Source organism: Ictidomys tridecemlineatus, chromosome 13 (genome assembly GCF_052094955.1).
Source record: "Ictidomys tridecemlineatus isolate mIctTri1 chromosome 13, mIctTri1.hap1, whole genome shotgun sequence".
NCBI lineage: Eukaryota > Metazoa > Chordata > Mammalia > Rodentia > Sciuridae > Ictidomys > Ictidomys tridecemlineatus.
This window is the reverse complement of record NC_135489.1, coordinates 48,945,762-48,969,961: the sequence shown is the minus strand read 5'-3', so window position 1 is coordinate 48,969,961 and position 24,200 is coordinate 48,945,762. Positions and strand designations below refer to the sequence as shown.

Sequence of the window (24,200 nt, the reverse complement as noted above, 5' to 3'; positions counted from 1 at the left end):
AATTCTACTCATGAAGGCAGAGCCCTCATGATTTTAACAACCTCCTAATCCCATGTCTTAATACTATCATATCAGTAAATTTCAACATGGTGGGGGGACACAGACAATTTACTGTAATCTATATTTGTTTTAACATAGCCATTTCTGTCTTTTAATTGGTGCATGTAGACCACTTATATTCAGTTTTTATTAATATCTACTACATGTGTCACTATTTTTATTCGTTTCTTTGTTCCTATTTTTGCTTTCCATTCTTTTCCCGCCCTTTGTGAACTGAGGATTTTACATGACTGTATTCTCTCTCTTAACATACCAGTTATACTTTTCTTTCCCACTTTTTTAAGTAGCTGCCCTGGAGTTGGCAATATATATTTACAACCAATACCAGGTGCCTTTCTTTCACGAGCTGTAAATGGAGTAGGTAATCCCTACTAACTTCTAATTTGTCCGGTGGCAAAAAGACTGAGGGCGTTTAACGAGATCTAGGGGGACTGGGGTTATAAGGCTCAGCGGTAGAGCACCCATTCAAGGCCCTGGGTTCGAGCCTCAGCACCACATATAAATAAATAGAATTTTCTAGTCCACTACCCTCCTGGGGACGTGCCGTCTGGAGCGGGGCCGAGCCACTGGCCCACACCTGCTTCCTGGTCCAACTTGGTTTCTCCCTCTCGGGCGCGGCTCCTGGCAAGTCCCTTCCCTTCCAGTCCAGGAGGGGCAGGTTTGCGCCGGGCTGCCCGTGGGACACGCACCTCCTTCTCCCCCAGGGGCCATCTAGACTGGGAGGGAACCCTCGAGTAGGCCGCGCGGGCCAGCCGGAACCGCAAACTCCGAGAAAAGCGGGCGAATCCGGGGGAGCTGAACTCGCAGCGCCCGCGAGGCCAAGTCCACGTGCGCGGCCGCGTCCCCCCCACGGGCGACCAATCAGCGCTCGCCCCTCCGCTCGGCTGCCCCGCCCCTCCGCTCGGCTGCCCCGCCCCGCCGCTCCTCAGCGGCTCTCGGCGTCGGGACCGCAGCTGAAGGCTCCCTGGCGCCGGCAACATGGCGCGCGGCAGGATCTCCCGCCTCTCGGTCCGGGACGTGCGCTTCCCCACGTCGCTCGGGGGCCAAGGCTCAGACGCCATGGTAAGCGTGACCGACCGCCCCAGGCGCTGCCGGGACAACACCCAGGCCCGCGAGTCGCGGGCTTTACCTGGCTTCAGTACAGTGGGAACTGGAAGCGCGGGGAAGGTGGACGCTTTTCATATCGCTGAGCAGGCAGCCAGAAACTCTCCACCTTTCCGGTTTATTTTTTCCCCTTATTTATCGTATTTTATTTGCCCGCGTTTGAAATGTCTTGGTTTTACTTTTTTTTTGATTCACATTTTCCTGGAAAGGAGAGAGTGCTTATTAAGCAATAAGTGCAAAAGAGATTTGTAGGGTCCCCACCAAGGAAACCCGAGAAAAAAAGTGCTGACAGCTTCCCCGCGGAGAACTTGGTAGGATTTGAAATGACAGAGACCAGGAAGTCTGGTGCTGGGAGTCTGGAGTGGTGATCCTGCCCCTGCCACAACTTTGCTGTGTGCCTTGGAGAAGACCCAAACTTCTCTGTGCCTTTTGGGACTGTGAAACTAAGCACCGAAAAAAACTCGAGTCACGTAGGAGAACACTCGTGAAATTACTGTACTTAGAAACTTGGTTAGGAAGGATCTGTCACTGTAAGGAGTTATGCAAAATATTGAAGGGCTTTTTCCCCTTAATGAGAATGTCAGAGGGATCCCTCTCCCTATCCCAGCGCCCCCACCTCCCAGCTGTCTCTAGTGGTGTTCCTAAATATAAAGGTTCTGAGCAGGATTTTGTTTGGGGGATTTTTCCTCTTTCTTCAGTGTTGGGAATCCATCTCTGGGACTTGTGGCATACTAGGCAAGCACTCTACCTCTGAGTACATCCTCAGCCTCTGAGAAAGGTCTTCACGGGGACTGTGCCCCCACTGGATCCACTTTGCTCCTCTAGTGAGATGGCCATACTAGAAAAAGTTGACTCCATATGTAGGGAATGTAAAGAAACTTGCCCCAAAGTAAGAAATAACCAAAATTAGGAAAACGATTCCTTGTAGGGATGAAGAGGAAATGGGGTGAGGAACGGTACCCAAGGACATCACACTGTGATGTTTTACTTTCCAAGCTGGGTAGATGGCTCTTTATGAACCTGAAATTCTTTGTAAAAGAATTTTCTAATAGTCCTCTCAAAACATGCTAAATAATGTTATTCAATGCAAAAAAAAAGTATCCCTTATTCTGGCATTAGCATCTTACTGCTTTTCAAAATTCCTACAAGTCCTTTCACAAATGATATTATGATAAATGACTTTTTGTAAATCCACTTGATGATCCTTTGTGGACCTCCAAATAAATATTTGAAATTTTACTGATTTGTAAAAGTGCAAACACTTAATTGAGTGCTACTGCATTTGCTCCTCTGAAGCTTGACAGCTATGGGTAAACCACACATTCTAAGCCTAGGCTTTCTCAACTATAAAATGAGTACAGTGGTGTCTACTTCATGCATGTAAAATGAGATACCTGAAAAGAGCTGACAGAGAGAAGGTCCTCAATAAGAATTGGCTATAATTACTATTTACATAAGAGGAAACTGAAAGCAGAAAGAACTCTGACCTAGCCCTGAGCTTTGAATTTGTGGAGTGTTATGATAAACTATTTTATTATAGGAGGGTTTAAGAAATAGCATTTGTTTCTGGGACTGAGTGGTGTATGACCCCTAGGTGAGGAAAAATTATCTGATACCTGTATTGCAATTTCATAAACACATAAGCATTTCTCCTCAGGAGATAGAGTGTATGTTATGTGCTGACTCTCAAGTGTTTAGCAGAACACGCTGCTTTGCAGTTCTCCACCGTGATTGCTTCATTTGCCCTCTGGCCATGCTGAACTCAGCACTTCAGCTTCTTTTCAGCATTTAGCAGAGCAAAACTTCCTGATGAGAAGTCTGATATTTTTATAAAGAAGTCCTGAAACTCTCTTCAAAATCTGTTAAAGCAGAAGTTCCTGATCATTTCTTTCTGCCCTTATTGGAAACATGGAGCACTCAGCCTGCATGTATTTACTAATTTCTTGCTTCCCAACACTCATCAAGCACCCAGAGAGCCCCACAGCTGTGAGCTTGCATCTCAGCTCAGCTGCCCACTGGCCACTTCCTTGCAGTATTTTCCCTCTTATTTGCTCCTTGTCTGTGAGCTCCCTTAATCCCTAGTCCTGTCCTCCCAGCAGTTAGAAGATGTTGCATACTGCATCACTGAGAAGACTGAAGACAGTCATACGCTTGGCCCCATCTGTGCACACCTGTCTCCAAACCAACCTCTTCTCCTCTTTCCCTTTATTCTTTATCATTTTCCTGCTCCAAAGCTAATCCATTCTCCTTCCCTTATTTATTCTCAAGGCTCCCACTTATATCCCTTTGTCCTTCAGTACTTCCTTATTTCTTTTGGTTCTCTTCCATCCCACATGGACAGAGCTTTCCCTTTAGAAGAGTCTGAATTTGATCCTCACACCTTTCTAGCTCCCTTTGGTTTCTTCCTCTCATCCCCAAACTTCCTGCTCTAGGTCTGTTGCCTTATCCTTTACATCTCCTTCCTTCTTAATCTGAAATTGACTACTCTTTCCTTCCTTCTCTTGGAATTGCCTTCAGTTTTTATCTCCTTCCAGTGACCTTTATGCTCCATGCATTTCATACCATCTGCTGTCTCTTCCTTGTGAATCTGTCTAGCTCCCAGCCTCAGCCTTTCTGACTACTCCTTCTTCCTGCACTGGCCCCCTTCTTCCCTCTCCAAGGCTTTTCCATCTCACTGCACACTCCCATTAAGACTCTTCTCTAGCCAGGCTTGATGGCACCCACTTGTAATCCTAGTGACTTGGGAGGCCAAGGCAGGAGGATCAATTGCAAATTCAAGACCAGCTTTGTTGACTTAGTGAGACTTTGTCTCAAAATAAAAGAATAAAAGGGCTGTGTATGTAGTTCAGAGATAAAATACCCCTGGTTCAATCCCCAGTACCATAAAAAAAATAAAAACAATAGAAAACAACAACAACAAAATGGGTTAATTTGTCTTGAAGCTTTACTTCTTTTTCTGCTAGTGGTCTCTGAACTTGCACTGTTATATTTATCATCCCTGCTATAAACTATTGCAGTGAAGATCAGTTCAATTTTATGTAAGAGCTTTCTGAAACCTTGGCTTGTTCAATTTTAAGCTACTTGCCAACATAACTGTTCAGTGAGCTGTGATTGGAAATTCTTGGGTTTAAAATTGAACTGAGACCTGGAGACATTGCACAGTGGTAGAGCACTTTGGTAGCATGTATGAAGCCCTGGGTTTGATCACCAGCACCACAAATGACAATAACTGTAATGCCAATGATAATAATATGAAATTGAGCAGATGACCTTTTTTTTTTTTTCTTGTACCCGGCATTGAACCCAAGGGCACACAACCACTGAGCCATGTCTCCAGCCCTTTATTTAACCTTTTTTTTTTTTCAATTTTGAGACAGGTTCTCATTAAGTTACTCAGAGCCTTACCAAGTTGCTGAGGCTGACCTACGATCTTTCTGCCTCAGCCTCCCGAGCCACTGGGATTACAGGCATGCATCACCACACCCAGCTGAACACCAATTTTTTTATATTGCAAATTGGCATTAAAAAATGTGTACATCTGGGGCTAGAGGTGTAGCTCAGTGGTACAGGGTATGCTTTAGCATGCTCCAGGACCTGTATTCTATCCCCAGCACCAAAGGAAAAAAATATACATTGTATTTGTTGAACAGATACGAACCATTCAGGACTTTCCTTTGGTCCATTCAGATCTCCTGCATTTTCTTTGGGGTTCGTCAACTCTTCCATCAGATTGTATCTCTTCTTGACATGTCCCTTATTGCATTTTCTGTTTCTGGTGTCATTGTCATGGTTATTTCTGGGTTTCTTACATTTGCATTTGGGGGGTATGGGTCACCTTTCCTGTAGCATACAGACCCTGACTACTCGGCTGCCTATGTTGTCCTGGAGACTGATGCGGGAGATGGACTCAAGGGATATGGAATTACCTTCACTCTGGGAAAAGGCACTGAAGTTGGTGAGTTGATGATTCTCTTGAGATTCTAGAATGCTTCATTTTTCACTTAGACTCCAGTTCTGACCTATTTTTTTTTTCTGTATTTACACTTCTCAAAGGGATTGAAAACAATACTTATTTTGCTGGGAGAAATTAAAAGGTGCAACATTTGGCCTCTCCTCTTACAGCCATCTATAGACTGGGAAAACCCTTGACTCTGGATCTGTTTCTCTATATTGAATGGTGACTACCAGAATGCTATTCATCTGCTCTTAATTCTTGGCTTCTGTAGATCTTTGAGGACCTATACTAGGAAAGTGACCAAGGGTGGTGGAGGGAGCAGATGTAAGTTCACACAACTAGGTTTATTGTGGTGTGCACTGTGAGTTTACCTAGTTTTCAAAATATTTTACACAAAGTTGCTTTGAGGGGCCAGTTCTTTGTGGGGCATACTGAGCCATGTTTAAGTGATTCTTCTCCCCTCCCCCATTTTCCTAAACTGAAGGCACTGAACATAATGTAACTTTTCTCAGCTGGCCAAGATCTTAGAGACAATGTTGAGCCCCCTCATTTTTTTAGAGATGAGGAAACCGAGGCCCAGAGAGCTACTCAGCTGCTTCCTAAAGCACTTGTTCTCTAGAACATTTAAATGCAACTTTTTTGTATGCATACATGCACATGCTATAAAATTCAAGAAGTACAAAAAGGTGACCTTTGCCAGATCATTTTCAGTGGATCATTAGAGGCTGAAGCCAAATCATGATAGGGTGAAGAGTAACTATCAGGGAAAGAGGTAAAACAGGTTATCTAACTTTTGTGGCAATATGACACTTCCCTCATGATTATTTGCACCATCAGCATTCTAGGTAGCTGTAGGATAAAAGTCTTGCCCTTCGGAAAGATTTTAATATTGTCAAGCAGATGAAGGAAGTGTGTGTGCATGTGTGTGAATGACAAGAAGTGTACAGATTTATTGAGGAAACAGTCACAAAAGACAAAATCCAGCTGGGTGCAGTGGTACAGACCTGTGATCCCAGCTACTCAGGAGACTGAGACAAAAGATCATAAATTCAAGGGCAGCTCAGGCAACTTAGTGAGACCCTGTCTCAAAATAAAAAGAGCTGGGGATGTAGCTTACTGGTAAGAGTGCTCCGGTTTTATTCCCCAGTACTACAAAAAAAAAAAAAAAAAATAGGATCATAGTACAGAGTAAGGATTGTTGCAAAGTGAAGGGGTTACTTTGCTCTGCTCAGGTGGCTTTGGGCAAGTTTCAGAGCAGAGGTGATGCTTTGAGGAAAGGCTCTGAGAATAAATAGGCACTTACTAGGCAGATGGAAGAGACCAGGCAATGATCTGCCTCCCTCCACACACACCATTAACAATTTAGTGTAAAAGTTTTCCCCAAGACAGTGACCACTGACCAGGGTGGTTTTTGATTGGTTGGTTTGTTTTTCGTAACAGGGATTGAACCCAAGAGTGCTTAACTGAGCCACATCCCCAGCCCTTTTTATATTTTATTTTGAGACAGGTCTCACTAAGTTGCTTAGGGCCTCACTAAGTTGCTGAGGCTGGTTCGGAACTCACAATCCTCCTGCCTCAGCCTCCTGAGTTGTTAGAATTACAGGTGTGTGCCACCAAACCCAGTTCCAGGGTAGATTTATAAGCTGTATTTTAACTCCTCTGAAACTTTAATCATCGCTATCTGTACATTGAGCGCTTTATGAAGCTACTGTCATTCTTCATACTACAAACTACACAGCATGGCCCCTGAAGGTTTTGTAAAATGCACAGTAAACTTACAAAATAGGGACAGGCCCCTGGACCCATTCTCTGTTAACAGCTAAGACTTTGAGTTTTGCTACTGTGGGTAGGTGCACAATGGAAGGACCGTGAGCACAGGGATAATAAGAAGCTCTTTTCGGGTGTTGCTGAGCTCAGTGTTTGTTCCCTGACATCCCCCCATACTCTCAGCCCCACCCGCTGTCCTGAGGGACATCTTGGGCAGCGGCGAGTCAACTCTCCTGTCTTTATGGCATGGCTCTTATGTGCTGATGTTGTTGGCTTCCCCCTTTTTCAGACCACAGCCGGACAGAACCCATTTTAACTTTGACCTTGCTATATATTTCACATGACTGCCTGCAGTCTCATTCGAAAAGCTACATGGCCCTTGCACTAAAGATGAAAAATTCCATTAGCTCATCTCCGTTCTCCACAGCCTCTGTCAGTCAGCCTAATCATTCTTTTAGAATAGAGCAAAAAGGAAAAAAAAAAAAGTATTTTTCTTGTTCCCATAAAGAGTGTTCATGTGTGTGAGAGGTAGGGAGGAAAGGTTGTATTATAATGTATAGAATAGATCAGTGTTATTTTTCTTGGGTAGTTTTTAACTCATATTTTTATCAAATTTACTTAATTATTATTAATGTCTCCTGCTTTCTTTATATATATATATATATTTTTTAAATGACAATTTTTTTAGAGTGGTCTTAGGTTCACAGCAAAATTAAGCTGTGTGTACCCGCCCCACACACCCACAGCCTCCCTCTTATCATTGTGTGCTGCTGGAGTGATTGGTACCTTTGTTATGATTAGTGAACCCACATTGACACATCATGATCCCCAAAAGAATATAGTTTACATTGGGGTTCACACTTGGTATTGCACATTCTGTGGGTTTAGATAAGTGTGTAATGATGTGTATAATGTAATACCAAGCTATTAAAAAAATAGGAAAGGAAAGAGAGGTTAAAAAGGAGGAAATTTTTTTAATATGTATTTTTTAGTTGTATGTGGACACAATACCTTTATTTTATTTTTATGTGGTGCTGAGGATTGAACCAGTACCTCACGCGTGCCAGGCGAGCGCTCTACCACCGAGCCTCAGCCCCAGCCCAAAGCAGGAAAGTGTAAATAAACAAAAATACAGACATGCTACCACATGCTACCACCAGACATCCATGGTCATCCACAAGCTTTGCTGAGTGAACTTCCAGTGCTGGAGGTTGCCACAGAATCAAGGTCTAGGAGAAAACCCTTGGGTTTAGTCAGCAAGAAGCTGCCTTTCAAAGGCCAATTTTTCCAGATGAATTTCCACCCATCCCATTAGACACACAAACTTGAATTTCTCCATGCTGAAGTCAGACCACTACAATCCAAGTTTCTTTTTTTCCTCCTGTTGCCTTTTAATAGTGTTTTTGCCTGAGTACATCAGTATCAGTCACTACTGATACTTCATAAAACTATAGTTTTTTTTAATCCTACAAATTTTAATTTCTTTTTTGTTCATTTTCTTTTTTCTGTTTTTAGATACATACACTTTTTTAAAAAATTAGTTGTTGATGGACCTCTATTTTATTTATTTATTTTTTAATATTTATTTTTTAGTTGTAGTTGAACATAACACCTTTATTTTATTTATTTATTTTTATGTGGTGCTGAGGATCAAACCCAGGGCCTCACACGTACTAGGCAAGTGCTCTACCACTGAGCTACAACCCCAGCCCACAGATTTTAATTTCTAAGCAAGTAAATATCCATCTTCATAACCCACTGACACAAAAAGCTTCCAGACTCTTTTCTTATACTTCTTATGAAATTCAAAAATGTCCTGGAGGTCAAAAAGTGAGATGCCCACTGGCAGTTATGTTCAATTGTGACTGCACCATTTCTTGTCCTGACTACCCAAGGAGCCATTTTAAGTGAATTTCAAGCATCAGTTATATAAGAGGCTGACTGTGGTGGGTTTTTGTCCACAAGTACAGAAAGTTTTTGGTGGTAATTTGTTGGACTCCCAGATAGTACCTTTGATGGTTTGTGATGGGTGGTTGTGGTCTTTTGATATATATATATATATATATATATATATATATATATATATAGAGAGAGAGAGAGAGAGAGAGAGAGAGAGAGAGAGAGAGTTTCAGCTAGTATCATTAGTTGATGTTCCTGTTTGGGATGTGTAGTGAGAGCAGTCAGAGTAGTGTAGTACTACCGGGGTCCAGCTCCTGCTATAAGACCACCTTCATGGACTATTATCAGGTCCTGATGGACATCGGGCAGGATGGCTTTGCCCAAATGAAACTAGTCCACCACCTCCTCACCAGGACAGAGGTGACGGTGAACGTTCTGCCAAAGTTAGAGCAAAACATCCCATCCAAACTATATATGCTGATGGCCATGGAACGCCGAAGTGTGATCCACCTCTTTCAGATCATTGAGACCATTGAAAATATCCAGCTATGGCATACAGCTATGGCATACACCTCATCCTGGATGTTGATGGCATGCAGGAGGAGGCCAAGAGACCATTCAGGCAGATTGTGAGTGAGATTGAGAAGGGCATTGAGCACCTAGATCTGAATGCAGAGAACATGCTGGTGGGTGCCAGAGGCAACAGCAAACTCTTGAACTTCAGCCTGAGCACCAGATTCATGACCGGGCAGAAGCTGAACAAGTTCTGGGTCACTCTCTAATACCTTGCCACTGAAGTCATCTAGAGGAAAAAAATATGAGGGCCCCCTGGTGGACATCTGGAGCCTGGGTGTCTTTTGTACTTGATGGTGCCAGCAATGTGCCCATTTATGTATGGAGCTACTGCTAAGCAGCTGAAGGAGGTAATCATGCATGTAAGGTGCACCATTCCCCAGCATATTTCTACAGGAGCATGGAGCCTTGTCAACAAATACTGACAGTGGACTCTATGCAGAGGCTCACCGTAGAGCAAATAATGGGGCACCCATGACTGAGCCAGGGTGAAGAATATTCACCCAGTTGTTCTAGTGAGCCAATCCCCTAACACCCAGACTCTGCAATTGTAATCATCAGTTTTGACATGGATTATGACCCATAAAATACCTGAGTGTCCCTGGCAAATTGAAAATACGATGAGGTGATAGCTTCCTACCTGATACTCCAGCACCAGATAACCCAGGGCGCAGGCTGCATGTTCCTGGTGAAGCCTGTGCATCAACAGGATTGGGCCTTGCCTGGGCCCCAGGGAACTTTCCTTCCAGTGTCTTCCCAAAGAAGAATGTCAGTCAGCCTGCCCTTCTACCTTCACCTTACCTGTGAGCAGCAGCTGCCTACGGAGGCCAAGAAGGCAGGGCAGAAGGGCAATGGGAAAGCCAGCATGCCTGCTTCCTATATGCAAAGACCTCCACTCCCAGCACAGCCTCCCGGGAGGACCCCGTGCGCCACATGCCTAACCCCTGGACGATGCTCAGTAGGTGGGTCACAGGGCAGTCTTATAACAACAAGAACTGCACCTGCACTCAGCAACTGCCTTGTGGGCCAGCATTCAGAAAAAAAGTGGTTCCAATGTAAGAAGGGCAGAAATGGGCTAGATTCAGGAACAGAGTGGGCTCCAATGAAAATGGAGAGCTGAGATAGACCAAAGCCAACAGACAGCCAGAAGACCCTGTGCTCTGTGATCCTGACATCATGGCATGGGCATCTGTGTGGACTAAACAGCTGCAGGAGTGTGATGTGCAAACTGGCTCAGGCTTCTCTGCACAGGTTCTAGACAGGAGCACATCTGGATCCACTAGAAGTCTCCTCTGCCCCCACCTGGGAGAGGCATCAGAGACTTTTTTTTAGTTGTAGATGGACACAGTATCTTTATTTATTTATATGTGGTGCTGAAGATTGAACCTAGTGCCTCTCACATGTAGCTCAGTGCTCTACCACTGAGCTACAGCCCTAGCCCCATCAGAGACTTTCCCTAGGACACTTCCCCCTGCCCTGCTCTTCTCTGTCCTTTCTCCCATACTTCTAGAACAGCAAAGATGCTTCTTGATAAATTTATGTTTCTTACAAATTGTATAGTAAAATTGACATTTCAGAGATTTTTTTTAAGGCAGATTAAAGAGAGGAAAAAAAGGAGAGAAGCTTCAGGGCAAAGGCAGGAGCCCAGCAGCTGTCCTCTGCAAGGAGGCATACCACTGTGCCTCCCCTCTCCTGTTTAGTTGAGATACTTGCCTCAAGCCAGTGTAGATGGGGACTGGCTCCTCTTGACCTAGTGTAGACAGAGATTCTTCCCTTGAACTAGTATAGACTTGATTCACTTTGAGCTAGTTGCTTTGGCCAGAAGGAATCCCTCTCCTGGTGTTTAGGCCCTTTCTTGAGGTGTGTAGAGAGGGCAGGTGGCAACTAGGCTGCTGTTGGCTCTTGCAGGCTGCTTCTAGCAGCACTCCTCTCCAAAGTTTGCCATCTCCTGCGATATTGCACTGTCAGGGAGCCAGCAGCAACATCACAACCCAAATTTCTACTGAATGCAGCAAGTTTAAGTTAACTTCTTACAGTGCCTTTATGTCAAACAAGAAAAATCCACATAGATAGCTGAATATTTCATTGTGGCCTCATCTTTTAGAACCATAAAGGATGAGCTCATCCTTAGCTTTTGTTATATGCATCTTCTGTTTTGATGCAAACCACAGGCTCCTTTAGTCAGTGAATTATAGCAACAATAAAAAACATGAGGCCAAGGTTTGAGGTAGATAATAATATACCTCACTATGAGTCACTGTCTTACTCTTCAGATTTTTTTAAAATCCGAGAACCTCATCCATCAAGGAATGAGGAAGATTCTGTCTTCTTACAATTCTAGGGAAGGAATATCTGAACTGGAATGATTGTGGATCCCATTAACAAAAGCCCTAGAGAACCCAGAACGGCTAGTTCAGCCCTAAATGCTACATCCATTAGCAATGTGCAGTCATCTGAGAGCTGTCTCACACAGGCCAGGCACATCCTAAGAGCATGTGGTACTACTTTCAGAATGTCTTCTGATAAACCCAACCTGATCTTTTATTAAATTGGGAGCCCTCTCACCACAAAGCCATGAAAAGCTAATTTCGGCTTTACTATAAATTACTGCAAATTCTGAACCTGCTTGGAATGCCTGCCCGTGCCTTGAACTCACCCATGCCTGGCTCTCTGACCAGATAGCAGCCCTCTCTGAAACTTTAGTGACACCTCATAAATATTGGCCTTCCCTGGCCAGACAACGACCCTCTCTGAGGCTCTAATGGTCTTCATAAATTCTGATGTTGGAGCCAGCAAAAATTGTAAACTACCATTAGTGTGATGCTTGTCAGAGTTCTGTTATCTGTAACCCCCCTTTTGTGTAACTTTCTGGGCTATAAAGCTGGGCTGTAGGAAAGCTGGGGCTGCTGTCTTGTTCCTGCCGTTTTGGGAGGAAAAGGCAGTCCGGCCGGTCGAAATAATAAGCTTGCTTTAATTTGATTTTAATTGGAGTCAGTGGTCTTTTCTTGCGTCCTGGTCTAACACTTCCTCATAAGGTCTGATTGATAGTAAACCCACATCCCTTCAACTATCCTATTAAATGACCTAATTTTTTTTCCATTGGAAGCAGAGCAATACCAAACTAACTGGTCAAAATGTTCTGTAATAAATTAATAGCTTTGGGGCTAAGTTGATGACTTGAGTTGATTATCTTGGTGATATACATATAAACTATGTTTTATAGAATGAGTAGAGGATAAGAAAGGCCTTTCTGATACAATTTGTTATTTATTCATCTTTTCTTTTTTTGGTGATGCTAGTAATCAAATACAGGGCCTCACACATGCTAGGCAGGCCCTATACCACTGATCTACTTTGTATGCAACCCCTCCTCAGCTTAAAAAACATAACAAAGCTTTTTTCAATATTTATTTTTTAGTTTTTTAAAAGTAGACACAATATCTCTATTTTTATTTTTTTTTTTTAAAGAGAGAGAGAGAGAATTTTAATATTTCTTTTTTAGTTTTCAGCAGACACAACATCTTTGTTTGTATGTGGTGCTGAGGATCAAACCCAGGCTGCACGCATGCCAGGCAAGCGTGCTACCGCTTGAGCCACATCCCCAGCCCTCTATTTTTATTTTTATGTGGTGCTGAGGATCAAACCCAGTGCCTCGCGTGCTAGGCGAACACTATACCATCGAGCCACAACCCCAGCCCCACAACAAAGCTTTTTAAAGCACCAAGAGTAAATAATTGATGATACTATTGACCCAAATTAAGTTTAACCTTCAAACTGTGTATGAAAAATATAGTATATCCTAAATAAGCCAATATAAGAAGTTCAGTGTTTATGTATGTATAAATATTATACTAGTTGAAAATTCATTTAATTTTTAAAAAATATTTTTAGTTGTAGATGGACACAATACTTTTATTTTGTTTATTTAGTTTTTTTATGTGGTGCTGGGGATCGAACCCAGTGCCTCACACATGCCAGGCAAGTACTCTACCATTGAGCCACAACCCCAGCCCTCATTTAATTTTTAGTAGTGTATTATGATTTTATAAATTGAAGATATTTTCAAAACTTGTCAATAATGAAGAGGCATTTTCTTTTTTTTTTTCTCTTTTATTTCTGTAAATTAGGGTGTTCTTATTCCTTAGGAACAATAAAGTACTAGGGTTTGGCTTTGAATCTGATTGAACACCTTACAAAGTGAATAGGAAAATAATTTTTAGAACATCATTTAATATTACAGATCTGTGGTTTTGTTTTGCCCATGTCAATCAATCAAACATATTTACTGTATTCAGGAAATTTAACTCAATATGTAGATTCAGCTATTTTGCTTTGGGGGAATATTAGTTATGACAAGCACAGAATAAGACATCCACATTTTTGGAGCAATTTTACAAAACATTTACCTTTGGTACTTTAAATTTTTTTCATAAAATGTCTACATTAGTTTGTGGTATTTTCCTCTCAATTTATTGGATACACTAATATGTTTTAATAAACATCAATAAAAATGGAATTCTTTCAAAATAGTTGTCTGTGCTGTGAATGCCCTTGCCCACCATGTGCTTCACAAGGACCTCAAGGACATTGTCAGTGACTTCAGAGGCTTCTACAGGCAGCTCACCAGTGACGGGCAGCTCAGATGGGTAAGAGACCTATTTTGTAAAAAGCTTTTATAAATAAGTTACTACGGTCTAAGATGTCCTTTGATTGCAGCAAATGTGAAAATAGTAATGGCTGTACAATTTCTAAGTAAAGCATTTCATTCAAATAAATTAGGGCTTCAGTCATTTAGATAATCAGTATTTTGAAGCAGTCAGTTCCTTTCTGTAAGGCTCAAAGCTTTTTGGCTCTTATCTACCTCATTTTCTACTCCCTAGATTGGAAACAGTGGTCTAGAGGATAAAGAGCTGAATGGGCAACCTTTCTTTGGAAGAGAGAATGTGAACAGTTCTGGTATTGTGGCAGAGGTTATTAAGAAGTAAAATAAGAGCAAAGTTAAAAAAAAAAATAGGGTGTGGTGGTGCATGCCTGTAATCTAAGCCTCAGCAATTTAGCAAGGCACTAAGCAATTTAATGAAACCCTATCTCAAAATAAAAAATAAAAATGGGCTGGGCCTCAGCCCATTTTTAATTTACAGACCCTGTCTGTAAATAAAATACAAAATAGGGCCAGGGATGTGGCTCAGTGGCTGAGTGCTTCTGAGTTCAATCCCCAGTACCAAAAAAAAAAAAAAAAGAGAGGAGAGAGAGAGAGAGAAATAAAGAAGACCATAGTACCTAGCCTGCTTATAGGCAGTATCTAGCATACTGTTGAAGCATGAAAAACTAAGTTTCTAGAGGAAGGGTTTTTTTTTTTTTTCTCTTTCGACACTTCTTATTGGTACATTATAGTTGTGATGGAATTTGTTGTTTCATATTCATTCAGGCATACGATATAACTATAATTTGGCCAATAATCATTCCCCAGCAATTCCCACCTCTTTACCTTTCTCCCACTCCCTGGTCCCTTTCCTCTACTCTTCTCCCTTCGATTTTTATGAGATCCCACCTCTCCCCCACACCTTTCTCTTCCTTTTTCCTCTCTAACTTCCACATAGAAGAGAAAACATACAACTCTTTGCCTTCTGAGTCTGGCTTTAGAGTAAGGATTTTTAACACAGTAAGATAAAGCCAGTAATCTAGACTTTGCCCTTGTCTCCTGATGACTGGTTTGTCTTGTCCAAACTCTGCTAGTCTCCCATCCATGCACCGAGAAGGGCACAAGAGAATGCACTTTCCATATTGCCTTGGGTTTTATGTTTTACTTTCTGCAAAGCAAATGTATCTTGCCTTGAAAGGTGTCATCTTGAAGAAGCTCCCACTGGCCAAATGTGGGACAACTGTAACATTAGAATAAATACGATAGCAATGTCATTTAAACTCACTGAGTGAAATAAGAATCTATGAATCTATTCAGATAATAAGCAAAGGAAAACTTATCATTAGAGTATAAACTAACGAGTGTGAGATGAATGATAACATTAGAAAATCACCATATTTCAACCATCATAGCCACAGTTAATTGAAGCAAGAGTCACAAGTGTATGCTTAAATTTGGGGTCAATAGTAATCTTCTTATTTAGAAAAGGAAACTGGTATCTTCAGAGTAGAGAAACCAAATGAACACTATCTTACTCAAGTGGTGAAAGTTAATAACTCTAAAAATAAAACAAAATGACATAATTACTTATGCAGCATTTACGACAAAAAAAAAGAATAAATTGAATCTAATCATGAAGTTACTACAGACTGACACATATAGCGGGGTACTTGATAATATCAAATGGCCTCTACTCTAAAATATCAATATCATCAAAAGAAAAAAAAATTGTTCCAGACAAAAAGACATTAAAGAGCCATGACAACTGAATATAACACATGGTCCAGGATTGGATATGGATCAAGGTAAAATAAGGTACTATTGGGAAAATTGATGATATTTGATTATGGATTATGAATTATGATTATTGACTATCTTTTAAATACCAATAGCCCATCAATATTTTATTTCCTGAATATGACCCTTATGCTGTGGTTATGAAGAAGAATGTCCTTGTTTTTTTGGAACTATACACCAAAGTATTTAGGATTAAAAGAACATGCTATCTGAAACTTTACTCTCAAATGGTTTAGTAAAGAGAGAGATGAAAAGACAAGTTTTTATACTTTCACAAATTTTCTGTTGGTTAAAAATTGTTTTCTGGGGCTGGGGTTTTGGTTCAGCAGTAGAGCACTCGCCTTGCGCATGTGAGGCCCTGGGTTCGATCCTCAGCACCACATAAAAATAAATAATAAAGGTATTGTGTCCAACTACAACTAAAAAATCAATATTAAAAAAATTGTTTTCTATAAAGCATAATCTTTAAATGAATTTCCATTGCTGTCTTTTCATTCTTGAAATGTGTCCCTGGCCAAAGGACCTAAGTGTCTTTTTCATGTCTAGGAAATGCTGCTATGTTTTCCTTCCCAGATTGGTCCAGAGAAAGGGGTGGTGCACCTGGCAACAGCAGCCATTCTGAACGCGGTGTGGGACCTGTGGGCGAAGCAGGAAGGAAAGGTAAATCATCTCCGAAGCACCATATGTAGCTCTGTGGAACAGGAGGACATGTGACTTTCTCTATAAGCAATCTCAGAAGACCAAAGTCAAGTGCAACACAGGTCTCCAAAAGGAAATACTGAGATAATTGATTATTTTCTTCCCTGAGGGATATTGGCAATAGTTAGGAAATTATAGGATTAGATTACAAAGGGCCAAGAAAGATGGAAAGGGACAGCAAAGGGAACAGATTAAAAGGCAGCAGGAGATAAGGGTAGCATTAGAGGTGCGTGGGTGGCTGGGAAACTGAAGCTCTGATAGTAGGAGTTTGCCACAAGCACATGGGACAAAAATGGGTACTTTATGAATGTGCTTTACATATCTTTTCTTTTTTTTCTTCAAGCCTCTGTGGAAGTTACTTGTGGATATGGTAAGTAGTTTCTTTAATGTTGTAATCATTTCTAAATGAAATAGATTTTGTGGATTATTTGCCTTTTGATAATCAGTAAGTATATTCAAAACTATAGATCTATAGTCTATAGATTACTGATGATAAAGCAAAAACCAGTAAAATATAATATTCCCTTTCTGATATGTGAAGTAGCAGTTCTGCTTATGTAGGTGGGGTGGTACGTCAGGAGGCAGGGAGTTAAGGTATTCCCCTGCTGGGGACATATAACACGGGATGCAAATCCTCTCCACCTCCACTGCCTGGGAGGACTATGAAAAGAAGATCATAGAGCCTCTGCAAATGTCCCCGAGTTAAAGACCAAATGAGAAGAGCACCTCCTAAACTCCTGAAAGCCAGGTACTACTGTTAAGACATCATCTGGTCACTTTGACCCCAAAAGCAAGATCATGGCAACCTGTGCTGTGCGTTTCCAGCAGGGAAGGACCTTCACACTGATTCTGAAGTTACACACTTGGTGTTTTCTTTCTCCTTGACCTATTTATAGCAGGGTGAACACCTGGCTGCTGAGAAGGAAAACTCCATGCAGGTTAAAGGGGAGTGAACCTCTGACCCAGGCAGACCTAGCTCTGAGTGTGTTTTTCACTACTAACTAGCTGAGTGACCCTGAGTGTATTAATTAGCCACTGTGAGCTGCAGCTGCCTTAGTGTGATGTCTGGTGGTCCACAAATTATTATTTAGCAGGAAAATTAATGAAAAGCAAAGAACACAATGGCCTTGAAGACATTTGGGCCAGGAGACTTTGTTCCCCTCTGGAGGCAGGTGAAAAGAGGCGGCTGACACATCGGTCTGATATGGCCAAGGGTGGCATGTGGGCCCTCTCAAGGGAAAAGATATGAAAGGGTCAGCCTTTCATCCAGGGTGTATTTAGTGACCACCACAACAGAAGGATCTGAGGAGTACCAGAAAGGTGCCTGAGATCCCACCTGAGGACTTTCCATTTTTTGGAACCTGTTCTCCTTTTCAATGCTACTTCTCTGTTCAAAACAGAATCTCAGGGTTGAAAGAGCTTTAGATTTTTAGCAGCTCTGGAGGATTATTATGATCACTGTATGACATTAGTGGGACCAGAGCTGCTAGTTCCTTTTCCCCTGACTGTTCGGTGGGGTTGGGAGAAGACCCAGTGTGAGGCCTAAGTTGACCTGCAGCCAGAGCGCTGAGCGGGCAGAGGACGAAAAGCTGATCTGGAGCACAGTTGGCCATTGTCCAGGAAGGTCAACGCATTCCCATTCCACACTCTCTTGCTGTCAGGGAAGGAAATTATCTCCACTTGGCAGGAGAGGAGATTGCCAAGGCTGCAGGAGCAGTGGGCCTCGGATGACCTTGGGTGACCCAGCTCTCAGAGCAGCTTTCTTTCCTCCATACCAACCTGCTCCAGGACCACCTTCATCCCCTCAGCAAAGTCAGCCTAGGGGTTGGACAGGTATATAGAGGGATGCCAGGTACCGTCTGTTTTTTTTATGTTGTGCCAAGTGTTTGTTTTGTGCCAGGGCCTCTTGCTGGGAAGCTATGTTTTTTGGAAAGAACAAGGCAGAAGCAGGGAAGGAAGGATCAGGGCATGAGGGATTGAGGGCTTGCCAGGGCCAGCAGTGAGCCTCTGAAGGACTCCACATAAGGAGTGACAGGACCAACTTTACGAAAATCCCAAAGGTCCCTTCCTGGAAAGGATGAGCCCGATAGATCAGAATAAGCTGCATCTTAGAAACATAATCTGCCTGTGAATTGATTGAGGCCTTCCTCTTCCTGTCCCGCTGCCAGGATCCCAGGGCGTTGTTATCCTGCATTGATTTTAGGTATATCACTGATGTCCTGACTGAGGAGGATGCCTATGGTGAGTCATGAGCGAGGAGTGGGCCTGGAAGCTTCCTGGTTTACTGAAATGTGTACGCAGCAGCCATAGGCCCTGTTGGATGGATGAAGGAGTGAGTGATGATTTTATTTTTTGCAGAAATACTGAAGAAAGGTCAAATTGGTAAAAAAGAAAGAGGTAGGTTATAAGGGAATTTCCTTCCTTGCTTGTTCTATCATTGTTCACTTTTGAGTGTCCCTGTCTTCTATGGGTACACATTATCCTCAGATGCACTGTGCCAACCTGGGTGACTCGGGGGATTAAGGCATGAGGATCACAAACTCTAGGCCAGCCAGATGCACTGTGCCTAGCAACTAAGGCCCCAATAAGAATTGTGGGTCTAGGTAAAGAAGCCACATAGGTATGACCTCTGGCTGCAGGGTTCACTTCATCCACTGCTCACAGAAAGTTTGACTTTAGGGTTCTACTGTAGGTTAGGGGGACCCTTGGGGAGTAGGGCATTCGGAGAGGGTATATTGATCACCTGGAATTCACACCCCAATTGGCTAGACTTGTGGCAGGGTGCATGTGAAGGGCACTCAGAAGAGCTGGATTCTCTGAGCAACAGTTTAGCTGCAGACAATTTGAACCCAAAGTTCCCTGCAAGGTGCAAGATGTTGACAAGTGTTGTGTTTTCCAGAAGAGCAAATGCTGATGCATGGCTACCCTGCCTACACCACATCATGCGCCTGGCTGGGGTACTCAGATGACACACTAAAGCAGGTGGGCTTTTTAACCTGGTTTTGCAGGCAAGCTGAAGGGGGAAAAGTAAACTGGCTTTCCGTCTGCACTCGCACCTCTGCAGTCATACATCACCTCTGACACCAGATGTGTACAGTTTTCTCCTATACCAAGCAATTCTCTAATCTCGTGGGCACCATGGGTGGCCTACAACTTAATTCTAACTCTGGAGTTAGCATCAGACTCCACAGGTTATTGGCTCAGGCTCACAGGACTTCCCCACTTCAGATGCCAGTCATGCAAGTCTAGGTTGTCACTTGAGCTTTTGACCAACCATCTAGAAAATGGAGGTTTCTATACAACCCAACCAACCCACCTCCTACCCCCACTGCCTTTGAATTTTATTATTTGCTAGAATGGCTCACAGAACTTAAGGAAACATTTGCATACATTTACTGGTTTATTATAAAAGATATAATGCAGGAACAGCCAGGCAGAGGAGATATACAGAGCAGAATATGTGTCAGGGGCACCCAGACCAACCCTGAAGCTCTCTGGACCCTTTCCTTTTGGGTTCTTCTAGAGGCTTCACTTAGTAGGCATGTTGATTACATCATTGGCTATTGGCAGTAAACTCAACCTTCATCCCTTTCCCTCTCTAGAGGTCTAGGGTGGGGGTTGAAAGTTCTAACACCTTATTAGGGCCTGGTCTTTCTGGTGATCAGCTCTGATGTTCATGTCATTAGCATACAAAAGAAACCACTCAAGAGATCCCCAGGGTTTGGGGAAGCTATATGCTAGAAAAATGGGGCAGGGAAATGGAAGAGGCAGATACCAAATCACACAGGCTTCCCTGGGAGAGATTTACAATTTTATTATTAGGTTTTCCAAATCCTCAATCCAAGGCTTCCTTCAGAAAGTACTTATATATGAATGAAAGTCAAACCATTCACCTTGCGGACCCTGGGACTCTGACATAATCATCCCAGCTCAAATTCTAGAAGGTGAGAGACTAATATTGATAATAGAGACTAATAGAACCATGTACCATTGTGCAGGTGACTTACCCATTGCTGAGCCTCAGTTTTCTCACTGTGAAACAGGGAAATAACAGCCTGTGTCTCAGTGGGGCAGTTTTGAGGAAAGCTGTAGGTTAGCATCAGATGGCTGACGTGTGGTATACAGATAGCACATTATTCATTTATTACTCTTTTGTTTTTTAAAAGATGGACACAATATATTTTATTTATTTATTTATTACGTAGTGCTGAGTATGGAACCAGTACCTCACAAGTAGGAGTCAAACGCTCCACTGCTGAGCTACAACCCAGCCCCTACTCTTTCTTATTACATTGTACTCACCTAGAGTCGAGAGAGAGAGAGGAAGAGACAGACCTGGCTTTTGTTTGTTGCTCTTTTTATCCATTAGTTCGATGGCCGTCACAGAAAATCCTGGCTAAAAAGAGGGTCATTCATACTATATTTCCCTTCCAGGATTGCTGTGACAGTTTGAGAAATAGTTCCCGTAGAGACAAGGATCACTACCACTAGAAAGAATGATGCTCTGTTGGCCAAACTGCATCTCCTTTTAATTTTAACAATACATAATTGTTTTTCTGATTTATGCTATGACAGTTATGTTTATGAAACTCAGATCAGAAATGACTGAGGTGCCTAATGTCAGGCAAGGGGAGCTCAGTACCTTATTCCATCCCATCTAACTTTCTGCCACTGGTCCTGGTTCTTTTTTTTTAATATTTATTTTTTTTAGTTGTAGTTGGACACAACACCTTTATTTCACTTGTTTATTTTTGTATGTGGTGCTGGGGATCGAACCCAGGGTCTCGCACGTGCCAGGTGAGCGCTTTACTGCTGAGCTACAACCCAGCCCAGGTCCTGGTTCTTCATGGCATTTCCAGGAGCCAGTACCAACAGGTACTCCTCTTTCCCCATAGCTCTGTGCAGCAGCGCTGAAGGACGGCTGGACCAGGTAAGTTATTTGTGTGGTAGTGGACTTGACCTTCTCAGCAGCAGGAAGAGACTCATTGGAGAGGAGCCAGGGACTAAACAGCACCAACAAGGCCAAAAGCAGTATGGCACATAGGCACACCAAAGCTCCAATGTAGACAAGGCTCATTCTCCAAAGATATGTCCCAGTTAGAATGTTAGAACATCACATGAATAAAATAGAACTTGGAGACTGTCCACTTCAAGCAGCTATTGAGAATAGAAATCCATTCTATTAGATGAATCACAAGACTTGATTCAGCATTTCTGGACAGCTCCCAAGGCAGTCAGCTTAACTTTACAAAGCACTTTTCCATTGCTTGTGGCCATTAAGTACTAGAAAGGTCTTGAATATTGGCAACCCTTCACTTCCAACTAACTTTCTGCCACTGGTCCTGGTTCTTCATGGAGTTTCAGGAGCCAGGCTTCTCCTCTTCCACTGGAGTGACAACCCTCCCTTCCCCAGACTGCCTCCTGATCAGATGGAACACCTGCACTTCTCCCTCCTTCATATATGACTATGGACCCCTGAGACGCCTACGATCTTCCTCTGAATGAATTGTGGTTGTCAATAACCCCAAATCCTTACATAGAGTAGGAAGCAGAGACTGTCTTCCCTCTTGATCCAGCCACTATAAGCCCATGAGTGTAGATCAAGGTGGCACCTTTTACCTGGCTTGTGATTGATCTGGTTACCAACTCTGCAGATTCTCAAAGTGTGGTTCATGGAGCATCAGCACCTGGGAGCTTGGAAGCTTGTCAGAAATGCAGAGTCCCGGCCTCTCCCCAGTCCTGCTACATTGAAAATGCATTATAACAAGATCCCTAAGTGATTGATGTGCACACTAATGTGGATTCTTTTTAACTTCTCAGCTAAAGATATAAAGGAGTCAGCATAAAGCAATAGAAAGAGACTTTGGCATATGATAGAACTGGAATCAAATCTTGCCTTTCCCCCTCATTCCCTAAAAACCTGTGTGATTCTGAGCAAATTGCTTACTCTTGCTCCACTGCATTTTCTCTCTGTATAAAATGGAAATAATATTAATTGATGGTTCTCAAAGTTGCCATATGTGACAAGGACCAGCATAAGGTAGATTCAGAGCAGATGCTCAATGCAGGCTTCCTGCCCTCCTCCAGACTCAGGAGTCCAGAGCAGTGAATCTGGTGAGTCGGCCAGGCTCCAGGAAAATTTCATGGGCCTCCCAACACAAGAAGCCTGACATGCAGAGGCTGTGGCCAGATCATGTAGTCAAGTTCCAATGTGTGTAGAAATGTCTTTAGAGAGTATAGTACTGCGCTCAGAAAGAAAAGGGCAATAAGTGCCTGGGTGCGTGTGACCTGGGGATTTTTGTAGGCACTTAGGGAAGCAGAGGAAGGAGCTTGGGCAGTCCAGGCTCCGTCTGGAGCAACATCCAGCAGCCATTGCTGGCCCTAAGTGCAGCCTTGATGCCAGGATTGCACAGGAAGCAGAGGCTGATAAGCGAGAGAGCTTGCCAGTGGCCTGGCAATGTGTCCCCTCCTCCACATGACAGTGCCCACATTCCTGTCAATGACACTCTCCTGACAGCAAAGTCATAGGGAACAAATGTAGAGGCTTTTATTTCAAGAGCATAATTAAACATCAAGACAGATTAGGGAGCTCCCTGCAAATGTCAGATGTGGTGTGAAGGAGATCTCTGCAGGGAGCCTGAGGCCACACTCTGCTGCTCCTCAGTGCTGTGGCCTAGTCCTTTTTCCCCTCTTGGGCTTACGCCCCTGCACCAGAGGAAACAGACTAGCCCCAAGGCCTTCCTCTCTTAAGATAAGACCCTCTGTGGGAAGGGCTAAGCAAATGTAGGTGCTTTATAAATCAGACTCTTGATTTGTGATTTCTCAGGGTGGTTGTCTTAGGAAATCGTATCAGCCCCACTGTCCTCTTCAATTCCAACTGTGACATTTTGTAGTTCTAGGGAAAGGGTTGAGAGTCAAAGTGAGGCTGGGTAAGTCAGGAGGTGTGGTGTTGGATCAACAAGGTAGCGGGGGAGGAGGGAGGTAGTAGTGGTGGTAAAGTTAGGGAGTGGAATGAGAGAGTGGGGCTGGGGCTGGGGCCCGGCCTTTAGCACATACACACACCCAGTTTTGTTCCTTTTTGCTCTTAATTTCTTTTCATGACACAGTAAAAACTCAGTCAATTATATTAGAGATTTAACTTCTCTCTCCAGTTCCTTAACTGCAGGTAACTGAAAATCATTGCCCTGATCCTGGGTACTGAAAGATGCAGTTTGCAGGTTTATTTTCAAGCCGCTTGTCTAAAGATTGACTAGAAAATACCAAGAGGTTACTGGAAAATGTGGTCTGTGGATTATTGACATAGAGAGTCACTTCTGTAGAAAATCCAGGAGCTTTTGCCAAGTCAGAAGACAGATCCAAACTACCCAACCAAATGTATTTATAGGTTTAAAGTAAAGGTTGGGGCTGATCTCCAGGATGACATGCGTCGATGCCGCCTCATCAGAGACATGATTGGACCAGAGAAGACTTTGGTAAATATCCTCTTACACCACTAAGAAGTGGCCACCTTGCCACTTTGTTCAGGGCCAAAACTCATTTCAAGCAAGAATTAAAAACAGTGGGAATTTTAAAACTTACTGTCAGAGGAATTATGATTCTGTGGCCTTGTAGTAGGTGAACTCTTTTAAAAAAAAAATGGAGGCTGATACTTTTTAGTTTTTGAATTCTGCAGAACAAGCTAAATAATACCAGGGTGATAGATTG

General features: G+C 42.9%; 1 protein-coding gene across 6 annotated transcripts in view; it reads left to right on the top strand.

The window, feature by feature from the left end:
• The first annotated feature begins 962 nt into the window (after positions 1-962).
• The window catches only part of Enosf1 (enolase superfamily member 1), a 34,981-nt gene continuing 11,743 nt past the window's right edge, over positions 963-24,200 (top strand). Inside the window, exons 1-10 of one of the 6 annotated variants that reach the window (XM_078030308.1) lie at positions 963-1,122; positions 5,011-5,119; positions 13,889-14,004; positions 16,371-16,457; positions 16,840-16,866; positions 18,665-18,737; positions 18,855-18,893; positions 19,396-19,478; positions 21,392-21,426; positions 23,881-23,968. In XM_078030308.1, the coding sequence (XP_077886434.1) occupies positions 1,039-1,122; positions 5,011-5,119; positions 13,889-14,004; positions 16,371-16,457; positions 16,840-16,866; positions 18,665-18,737; positions 18,855-18,893; positions 19,396-19,478; positions 21,392-21,426; positions 23,881-23,968 (741 nt within the window). In that variant the 5' untranslated portion in view covers positions 963-1,038. Of the gene's footprint in view, positions 1,123-5,010; positions 5,120-13,888; positions 14,005-16,343; positions 16,458-16,839; positions 16,867-18,664; positions 18,738-18,854; positions 18,894-19,395; positions 19,479-21,391; positions 21,427-23,880; positions 23,969-24,200 lie in introns of all 6 variants that reach the window. The other 5 variants (XM_078030307.1, XM_078030311.1, XM_078030310.1 and 2 more) reach the window with 5 other exon arrangements.